The following is an 11,105-nucleotide window of genomic DNA, read 5'->3' on the forward strand; positions in this document are numbered from 1 at the left end:
GAGCCAGCTGCGGTGGTTTGGTCATCTGATCCGGATGCCCCCTGGACGCCTCCCGGTGGGGGTTTACCAGGCACGACCTAACGGAACAAGACCCTGGGGTCGTCCTAGGACCTGCTGGAGGGATTATCTCTCCAAGTTGAGGGTACTTCCTCCAGCTCATTCCGGGGGAAGACAGGGTCGTCCGGGATTCTCTGCTCTCCCAACTGCTACCGCGACCCCATCTGGACTAAGCGGTTAAAGATGATGAATGAATGAATGTGTAATTATAACCGCGTCCATTTCTGAAACTGAAGCGACTGAAAACTGAACCAGCTTAAAAGAGGCACTACACTGGCCAAAACCTATGCAACCACCACTCTGGCACACAACACTTTTGTGAACTTTTTGTGAGACAATTACTGAGCATTACTCCGATTTCAAGAAACACAAAATGCAAATGTGTCACTGAAAGGGAGGAAACTGGCAGCACAATTTCATAAATGCAGCACGTTTGAGAACTAAAAAAATCTGAAACATAATGAAACAAGAACATAGTTTAGTTTAACAACTAGATCTAGACTGAGCAGCTCAAAAGATCACTAATAGGCGAACAGGCTGCTCCAACAATATTCAGAGTTAGCCTTTAAGTTGAAATGTTTACTAAGAGTTTCACTGAAAACTGCAGCATTCAGTGTAAAGAATGTTACCTCAGTGTATTTTACAAGCTTAAAATATCAGTGTTTAAACTAGAACTGCCTTAAGTAGTATTACACCCAGTTGTCTGTGAAATCTGTTCTTGATTTTATGATAAAGGTCCTGTTTGTAGCTCTGAAACCCAGAGGTGTGGACTTGAGTCATATGACTCAGAAAGACTCGAGACCCAAAGTGGAAGAAACGTGGAGAGAGTCTGATTGCAGACGGGACTCTACACAGTCGGTTACTTTTCATGTGAATGGATTCGTTTCCTGCCGTAAATCTGTCTGTCATTGCGGTTCTGCTCGGTTCATTTTATTTCGGAAGACAAGTGAAGCGTTTGGAATTCAAGTTCGCCTCCATAAGCTGGAAACAAGCAATTCAGTAGTACTTTTAAAGTTACTTTCATGTGTAGTTGCACAACTCTTTGTGTATACAGTACGTCATGGTTATCTGTGTACCATGGATTTTGTATTTTAGTTGGAAGGTTAAAAAAAAATTGTATAAAAAAAATTAATATACAGCCACACACTGCTGTCATTAAAAGACAGTATACATTAAATGACAGGATACAGTAATCTTACCGTTATTCAATGTTGTGGCCTTAAATTAGCTGAAGAACGTAGACTGACTTGTTTAACCGAAGATTAGGACTATTGAATTGGGACTCGACTTGACTCGCCTTCACTGACTGGAGACTTGAGTGTCGAGACTTGAGACTTGTTACTTGCAACTCAGTGACTTGTTCCTACTTCTGCTGAAACCACAAGGACACGGTAATATCAATAACAAAATTACACAGAACACACAAAACTCTTGTGAAGTATGACATTTAATATAAAACAAAGTTGACACCACCTTTGCAGAATCTGTACTGGGAGAAAAATAATAATAAAAAAAAAAGCATAAAAGAAAAGTTTTTCCATGTCACTTGCAGTATCTGTCAGCTTTCATCTTGGATCTCCTGTTAAAAACAAAGATAAGCTCTCATTTAAAACACTTTACAAACCAAATAATATAAAATACATAAAATTCTGGCACATATATACCATTCACCGTTTATATCTTCATCCAATAACCAACAAACCTGGTTATTTGATGGTTATTATGTTACATTATCACTGCATTGAAGATTAACGTCAACACTTCATTCAGTGGCTTTCCTACAGATTTACTGAATTACTGCAGGTGAGCAGACATTAGGGGTGGGCAATATGACAATATTGTATCGTTATTGTGATAAATTGTGACAATACACTTTTCTGAGCATATAATTAATATCGTCAGCACTTGAAAGACATTGTAGAATAACTACATTTCATTACAAAGTGAGCATAATTAGGCCTCTTTAAGTAAACTTAGTGCAGTGCAGTTTGTAAAACATTGAACCAAAACCTTGTTTTGTTTTGTGTGTTCTAAAAGAAACATACAAGAACAGAAAAATGAAATAGCGTGATGCATGTTGTGTATTGTGAAAACGCTGAACTTATGTGAAATAATATTTTCAAATCAAATATTTCCTATCCCTACACGTCACTCATTTCCAGGTTGTGTGTGGTGAAAAACTTGCTCACCTGTCCAGTAAAGCCTCGTGGAATTTTCCGTCTTTTCTGGCTTTTTTCAGAGTGCCGCTGTCCTCCTCGTTCACCCTCAGCTTCCTGTCCTGGAAACTCTGGAACTTCTTCCTGTCGTTCAAACACAACACAGCCGCATTAACAGTGTTGAAAGCTTTCCGAAGCTATTTGAAATGTTTAATGCGACGCAGTGATGGGCCGATCCACATTTTTCCAGTTCCGATCTAATTCCAACACGTAACTGCCGATACTGATGCAGATTCCGAAACAAGAGCTCTTTTCACTGTGTGTTTAAGGTGTTTCGTCTTCCAATCACTGAGCACATCTGTAATGAAGACTGCAGCTGAACTGCTGGTGTGACCCCCCCTTTATTTTTTGACCTGACGCACTGCACTCTGAATATGTTTCCGCGTTCACCCAGTGTACAGTGAGACTTATGAGACTCTGGGCTCTCATCTGAGGTCCAAATACCAGTTGTGAAGCTCATGGCTTTATCTGCGCCGCTAACTGTGATGACACTTGATTGTGCAGTTCGGGTAGAGCAGTTTCTGAATCTCTGAAATGTATTTTCTGGATGGCAGATTATTCCTGGGCTCTAAGAGCTCCAACAGGCTGCGAAATCCAACACTTTCCACTACAGAAAGTAGTTGGTCATCACATAATGAAGTTCAGTAACTTCTCTGTGATCCGAACTTCCACCCCTCGGCACGCTGGCTTTACACACATTACAAGTAGCTGTCTTGCTTTTCGGCGTTTCCAGACTAAAATATCTCCAAACAAATGACATTTTAGTCAAACCGACAGCTGATGTAATTTGCTCACTCAGTTACAGACTGAAGTTGCCGCGGGTTCATGGTAAGACGTGCAAGGGAATCTAAATCGGTGATGTTTCATGTTAGATTAGGTTACGGCGTGTTGATGGTCCAACGCAAGATGCGGACTGGAAAATGGATCGGTAAGTGGATCTGCCCTGTCCATCCGATGTCCAATGGGTGAATTGTGTCAATATCGGTCCCGATACCTACATAGGATTGGATCAGTCTCATCTCTAATACAACGTTTAGAAAAAATTAAGTGTCCTTATTATCAGTTGGTCCGAAATCAAGTACAACTGAACTTCTAAACTTCAACAAACATCAATAAACAGAAAATAAATGAGTTTAAACAAATGAAAAATTAATTCACTTTGTTTTATCTGTTACTGAAATGACACCAATAAAGCCATCAATCAGAATCAGTGGCTGTCAGGAATGTGGTCAGATACTGTGATTTGAATTACAGTGTATATATGAACAAAGAGCTGAGACTCACACGTAGTTGACCTCGCAGCTCTTGATGTTGCCTCGGTCCTCGTCTGCCAGGTCATCAGTCCTTTTCACCTCCCTCTCAGCACACGAGCGGATCTGTGGAGCACAAATTAGCATCACACAGAGACTTATAAACACCAAACCGCTCTGAACGACTGTTTACATTACAGGGACTGAATGATTCAGAAATGTTTAAAAGTTTGTGGAGCTGCCCTTCAAGTGTTAGTGGTGTTGCTTGTAGTCATTGTTTTAAATCCATCACCAGTGCAAAGCCACATCAGGTCTCTCTCTTATTTACAGTATGTCTGCTATAAAAATCAGTTTGTTTCTGTGTTGTTATACTTTTACTTTGGTCTACCACCAAAGTACCTTCCGTGAAAATTTGGCTTCCTCAAATATCAACACCACTTCCTTTGGAAAACTGACATATTCCCGTAAACAAAAACGGAACAAATTTTGGAAAATCTGCTCTCGTTTGTACCTCCTTTGGAAATCTTTGACCTTAAACCTCCATCATTCTCTATTCTGCTTTCCTTATGTATAATTACTTGAATGTCGATCTATTCTATGTCTATTCTATAGTAGCGCTGACCTGACCAACAAACAAACAAACAAACAAACAAACAAACAAATAATAATAAAAAAATGTCTTACTTATTAATTCTTCAACCAAGAAACGTAGTTTGATAAGAAAACGTAGAGACCTCTACGTAAGTCAGGTATTTTAGAACGGCTTTAGATGTAGCCAATCAGATTTTAGGACTGGATCTATTTTAGACAGGGACTTAGTGGTCGTTTATGAGTGCACAGCCCACCTTGATCATCTCCTCGTCTCCAGCCGTCTTACTCTTGGCCACAATGTCTCCGCTTTCGCTGTATGAGATGAAACAGCTGTTTGCTGCCAACAGAGCCATTTTACCCTGTAGAGTAAATAACAGTATAAGTCACATACGGGCAGCATTACTGCACTGAGAGTCGTAACTGCCCATTTTCAACAAACCCAAATCACTGTAACGTTTTCCACATAAACAGCAGCATCTGTTCAGCTGATAAAGTAACTGGTTGCATTAAATGGCTGACAACTCTACTCACGTCTTGGAACACGGGCTCCCACTGCTCTCTGGACCCGATGGCGTCGGACCGCCCGATCACAACGGCATCCGAGTTTATCCCCAAGTACTTCCCGTATCCTGACTTCAGCGCTATTCTGTATGAAAGAGAATCCGAGCAACTTTATATACAGATAAGACTTAAAAACTGCACAAAATGTGTGTCATTCGTATCAGAAGGTGGGGTAAAGTGACCATCACAAGACATCTGATGTTTGCACGAGATTAGACATCTGGGTATAAATTACAGAAACAGGAGTGGCTACTCGATTTACAAGCTTCCAACATTCTAAAAAAGTTCTATATGCAACATTCTTGCTAAAAACAAGAAGAAAACATGTCGAAACGTTTAATTTCACCATAATTTAGTTGACCCTAACCAGCTACCTAGCTGTTGTGTGTCATTGGCATTGTCAATTGCTTGGGACTTCACAGCCAGCAGTGATCAACGCTGCATACAATCAACCTTTTCCTGTCATTTTTATGTAGCTGTACACTTGAGCTAGGACAGTATGTACTGGCTTGATTTGAGCCACAAAGAACACAAGTAAACGCTTCTTCGAGTGTCTGAATACTTTAGAAAAACAAGCAAAAAACTGTTTTCTATCGTATGTGATGGAATGTTTACCAACATGGGAATCTGGGAATTGATATAACCTGGGATTATTTCTATGATATGTTTTATAGCGCATGATTAATATGACCTGGGGTTATTTCTACAGTTTGTTTTAAAGCACAGGATTAAAATAACCTGGGATTATTGCTACAGTATGTTTTATAGCTCAGGATTAACATAACCTGGGGTTAATTCTACATTTGTTTTATAGCACAGGATTAATAATAATCTGGTGTTATTTCTAAGGTTTGTTTTATAGCACAGGAATAATATAACCTGGGATTATTTCTATGATATGTATTATAGTACAGGATTAATATGACCTGGGGTTATTTCTACAGTTCTTTTTATAGCATGAGATTAAAATAACCTGGGTTTATTGCTACAGTTTGTTTTAAAGCACAGGATTAAAATAACCTGGGGTTATTTCTATGGTTTGTTTTATAGAATGGGATTAATATAACCTGGGGTTATTTCTACAGTTCGCTTAACAGCATAGGATTAATGGATCCTGAGTTATTTCTATGGCTTGTTATTTCTACGTTCTGTTTTAATGCGTGGGATTATTATAACCCAAGATTACTTCTGCAGTTTGTTTTATCGCACAGGATTTATTTTTCATTTGTTCATTTCATAGTAAGGGATTAATAAAACCCAAGATTATGTATACAGTTTGTTTTACAGCAAGATATTCATTCGGTTTATATTAAGTGTAGGTAAAATCTGGCACAAGCTGTAAAAATGACTGACAGGGTGAATTCAGACGAGGCTAACATCACTGAGAAAACACCTGTGATAATTACATCACACTGTGTGCATTTTACAGCTTTATTTTATAAAATAAAATCCTCCTTTATTAATTTGCATCAGGTTAAGCACCTTTTACAACCGTTACAACAGCAAGTCCTCTGATTTGTGCGTGTTGTACCTGGAGTCTGAGAGTTTGATCGCTGTGAGCTGTTCAGGTGGGTCAGGTCCTTCATCATCTGAGTGAAACAAGAAAATAAAATGGTGTAACATGTTACTGATCTACTTTACAGCTCACAACAGATAAGAACTACTTTTTTCCACGATGAAGAGAGAAAGAAACAAATAAAAGCTTTTCAGAGAGATTATCAGTAAACAAACTGTTATTTAATAAACCAGCATACATGCATTATAAGTCAATTCAGGAGTCTTAATATAAAGCCGACTGACTGACGCAGAGAAGAGTAACTAGAGGATGTTCAGCACGAGCGAACGCTATTAAGCTTAAATGGTAAACTCATGAATCATTTAAGACAGGAGACCTGGCCGAACGCATTTGTACAGATTACAGTTTGTAGTGGCATGTATGAAAAGTTCACCCCTCTGCTTCCACTCTGAAAGAGCCACACTTCAGTTTTGGTGCAGTGGACATCTAATCAACTCCAGACGACCGTAACAGTTACAGCCAGTCGCTTTCTAATTAAAAACGCCACTCCAGCTTCCATTAGCGGCCCTAAATTGATTTCAGGAGGGGCGTTCAAAACCCATTTCATAAGCGCCATGCTTGCCGAACACGGCTAAATGCTTTGGTCAGCCGTAGAGGGACGTGATAAAGCTGGAGGAAACAATCGGGCCCGCTTCCTTCCGGTTAGCGAGCGATGAAATTGCGGCACGCTTCGCGGGAGCGGCCACGCTAATAGCGAATAATGATCCGGAACCATTTCTTCCACTTTTTCCCCGCCTTCCCTCCACCCACAGAGGAAATGAATGAGTTCAGGGTGAGAGGGAAGCGCGTAGGAGATTCTCTTCTTTGTTCAGAGTTGCTACTTTTGCGCAATTACAGGCTCCATTTCCCTTAGAAAGGCTCTTCATATCCGCAGACCTTTTCTTCGGGCTCTTTGAAAAGAAGGAGAAAACTGCTTAAGAGAAAAATATACTTGGTAAATAATCATTCGTTATTATGCGAGACTGATTACAGAGACTGTGGAGAGTGTCCTACTTATTTTTAGGCTAAAGCAACATCAACAATGGATTAGTAGAAGCCAGTAAGCAGGGATGCAGGATTCATTGGTGGCTTATATTATTTGCCAATAAATTAAAAGACGTAATTATCATTATTGCTCTGATATTGAAATGATGAATTTAGAAATCAATGATTTTTAGCTTGCGCATGGACTAAAGCATGTATAGAAGAACGTGTAGTCAGTCATGGCGGGAATTTTCCTTCTTCTAGACCCCACAGCGCCCTCTGCTGGCCAATGTCCATTTTATCAGCTCCACTTACTATATAGGTGCACTTTGTAGTTCTACAGTTACAGACTGTAGTCCATCTGTTTCTCTGCATACTTTGTTAGCCCCCTTTTACCCTGTTCTTCAGTGGTCAGGACCCCCATGGACCCTCACAGAGCAGGTACTATTTGGGTGGTGGATCATTCTCAGCACTGCAGTAACACTGATGTGGTGGTGTTGTGTTAGTGTGTGTTGTGCTGGTACAAGTGGATCAGACACAGCAGTGCTGCTGGAGTTTTTAAACACTGTGTCCACTCACTGTCCACTCTATTAGACACTCCTACCTTGTCAGTCCACCTTGTAGATGTAAAGTCAGAGACGATAGCTCATCTGCTGCTGCACAGTTTGTGTTGGTCATCCTCTAGTCCTTCATCAGTGGTCACAGGACGCTGCCCACAGGACGCTGTTGGCTGGATGTTTTTGGTTGGTGGACTATTCTCAGTCCAGCAGCGACACTGAGGTGTTTAAAAACTCCAGCTGTATGCTGTGTCTGATCCACTCAGACCAGCACAACACACACTAACACACCACCACCACGTCAGGGTTACTGCAGTGCTGAGAATGATTCAGACACCTATAAAGATGACAGAATGCAACTGTTGCTCCACTTAAGGTGGACTGGAAAATTCAAACAAAAAGCGGGCGAATAAGAAGTCAAATTCAGCTTTATGAACTTAATTCAATTACGTCTCATGTCTCCATTCAATTAAACAATAGCATAGACTTTCTGATTTTAGCATAAAGTTCAACTGTTGCTGAAACCAAACTGAAACGTTTCAGTGCAGTTTAATTGGTTTTAATTGGAATTAGATTCTTTTTGGAGCAACATAAACATTTTTTACTGAAATTTATGTTTGTCCATTTCACATAAACCAGATCCTTAAAGAGAACACATTTCATTTAATTAATATCAACTTATTTTCAGTGCGTAATTCTAAAAACCCTGTTGAAACTATTTTTTAATGCACTATTTTGCACAATAAAATATTGCAGATTTCCTTATTTATTTATTTATTTATTTAAGAATATCCCAGAAGCCATGGATAACCTACAAAAAAAAGATTTGCTTAGGCATCTAAAATGTTTTTTTTGGAAAAAAAATCTTAAATTTGGGAAAACAAAGGCAAAAATCTTAATTATACTGTGAAATATATATATTTTTGGCCATATCTCACACTACAACTAGTGAGTTTCATTTAAAGTATAGTGTCATTCTGTTTTATTAACATAGGTAACATGTAAACGTATGAGATGCTGTCACAGACTGCTATGGTAACAAAAACGCTCTCATCAACACATACGGTGAAATAAAAGCTCCCATTTTAAGATGCACACTTATCTATATAGCCCAGCATTTTCTCACACCATTACTTATTTATTAGCCCTTTACTGGGGAGAAGTGACTGGTCAGCTGCTAGTCTTCAGTGAACCAAGAAAACTGGAGAAGTAGTGAAAATGAAAGCGCGGATACTCAGTCCCAGTCCTTCCTTTACTACCTTTATGTGGCGCTCCGACAGTGAACAGCCCCGTGTCCAGAGCGTGAATGTAGGAGTTGTTGTGCATCTCTATGGCCACCGTACCACTGATTTCACCAAAATTGTGAACGGTCCACCAGCCGCCTAGAAAAAAGAGCACAAAGTGGCCAGACATAAGCAGATGACTGATACAATACAAAACACAAAAATATAAATCAGTACTGATCTTACTGAGCTTGACTGACTCCGCAGCCTCTCTCTGTGCCGTTAACGTGCATGAACCTCTCTAACTGAGTCAGAGAAATACCAAACAGATCAAACAGGGCGTTAAACGTGTAGCACCTAATAGGAACGTACCAACAACATCGGGCTTCTCCTCTTTGTCATCTCGCTTTCTCTTCTTGTCCTTGTGCTTCTTCTTTTTGCTGTTGGTGGAGTTGATGGAGAAGTTAAATCAAATACATCGACAAATCAATCACAGCATTAAAAACAGGGAAAAATAAACGACCAAATAAACATGAGTGAACTCGTACATACAACTGCAGTACTACAGTGATACATGCTGAGACAGAAATATTTTAGTGCTCAGTTAGACACTGTAGTCCATGTGTTGAGGCCCTTCATCAGTGGTCTGAGCCGCCCTTCCCTGGATAGTTGGTCTGACACACCGCTGTGGTCAGAAGCTGACCACTGATGTATGGTGTAGACAGGGCTGATAAACTGTACAGCAGCAGATTAACCACAGCCTGCAAACGTGCACCTGAATCGTGGATATATAAGGCAGGTGAAGCTCATACAAGGTATGAAGGTACGAATAAAGTGGCCAGTAATTATAAGTAAAAGGGAGGTGTTTCTGATAAAGTGGCCAGTTAGGAGAAGTGGAAGGTGGGTGTTTCTAATAAAATGGCCAGTTAGTAGAAGTACAAGGTGGGTGTTTCTAATAAAATGGTCAGTTAGTAGAAGTACAAGGTGGGTGTTTCTAATAAAGTGGCCAGTTAGTAGTAGTACAAGGTGGGTGTTTCTAATAAAGTGGCCAGTTGGTAGAAGTACAAGGTGGGTGTTTCTAATAAAATGGCCAGTCAGTGGAAGTACAAGGTGGGTGTTTCTAATAAAATGGCCAGTCAGTAGAAGTACAAGGTGGGTGTTTCTAATAAAGTGGCCAGTTAGTAGAAGTACAAGGTGGGTGTTTCTAATAAAATGGCCAGTTAGAAGTAGTACAAGGTGGGTGTTTCTAATAAAGTGGCCAGTGAGTGGAAGCGGACGTTTACACAGTGCTGACTGATTAAAACATGTCTGTGCGGATTTACTGGTTTCCCTCAGCACTTTTGGACTCGAAACCTACTAAAATACCGACATTTCAGTAAGAAAATCTGAATAAACAATGATTAACAGGATTCACTCCACAGCAGGAAACACACATCAGTAGCTCAGTGACCAACTCTGTCAAAATACAAACAGACTTCAACATCAACACGAAGTTGGTTTCCTGTTCTCCGGCTTTTGTTCGAATTGTTCCGGTCCACCTTAAATGGTGCAGCGGTTGCAGTCCAGCAGTTCAGGCCTGAGGCGCCAGAGTGCGACTGCTGCTCCATTTAAGGTGGACCGGATAAATTCGAACAAGAAGCCGGAGAATAGGACCCCAGCGTTATCTACAGCTCCGCACTGCGAGCTGCTGCGTTACCTTTTGTCCTTCAGTCCCTTTAAGACGAGTTTGGTGGATTTTACGTTTGAATATTCAGCCATTCCGCCGCTAATTCAGCCGCTAATTCCGCCGCTAACTGACCCGCAGCGGCTCTTCAAAACAAACGTACGCTGTACGGCGGCCGCTGAGGGACATCCGGTCATTCGCGTTTGCTGTAAACTCGCTGCTCCCCCTGGAGGCCGGATGGCAGAATTACAACAGCGGACCTGATTTACACTAAAGAATATATTAGACCTACAGCGGTGCAGGAACACGAGGCCTGAGAGCGCCTGGATAGATACAGTCTGTACAGAGACAGAGACTGAAAGAGAGGAAAGGGAGATCGACAGAGAATGGGAGTGAGAGACACTGGCAGAGAGACAGAGAAAAGATTGAGAGAAGAGGAAAATAGGAC

At 40.6% G+C, this 11,105-nt stretch overlaps 1 protein-coding gene across 1 annotated transcript; it reads right to left on the minus strand.

Annotated features, from left to right (window-relative positions):
* Positions 1–1,486: 1,486 nt before the first annotated feature.
* Positions 1,487–10,861, minus strand: frg1 (FSHD region gene 1). The gene is made up of 9 exons (XM_036583630.1): positions 10,691–10,861; positions 9,367–9,434; positions 9,031–9,153; positions 6,207–6,264; positions 4,646–4,760; positions 4,369–4,473; positions 3,558–3,649; positions 2,247–2,357; positions 1,487–1,636 (listed from the first exon to the last, which is right to left on the minus strand). Exons 1-9 carry the CDS (start codon positions 10,750–10,752, stop codon positions 1,600–1,602), a joined length of 771 nt encoding a protein of 256 aa, XP_036439523.1. The 5' UTR covers positions 10,753–10,861; the 3' UTR covers positions 1,487–1,599.
* Between the last annotated feature and the right edge of the window lie 244 nt (positions 10,862–11,105).

Source organism: Colossoma macropomum, unplaced genomic scaffold (assembly GCF_904425465.1).
Source record: "Colossoma macropomum unplaced genomic scaffold, Colossoma_macropomum, whole genome shotgun sequence".
In the NCBI taxonomy this organism is placed as follows: Eukaryota; Metazoa; Chordata; class Actinopteri; order Characiformes; family Serrasalmidae; genus Colossoma; species Colossoma macropomum.

Excerpts from the sequence above, each read along its gene's own strand:
- frg1 (XM_036583630.1), bottom strand. The coding sequence starts at position 10,752 with ATGGCTGAATATTCAAACGTAAAATCCACCAAACTCGTCTTAAAGGGA. Across the intron at positions 9,435-10,690 it reads AAGGGACTGAAGGACAAAAG|CAAAAAGAAGAAGCACAAGG; the intron begins GTAACGCAGCAG and ends CTCCACCAACAG. Across the intron at positions 1,637-2,246 it reads CACGAGGCTTTACTGGACAG|GAGATCCAAGATGAAAGCTG; the intron begins GTGAGCAAGTTT and ends TGTTTTTAACAG.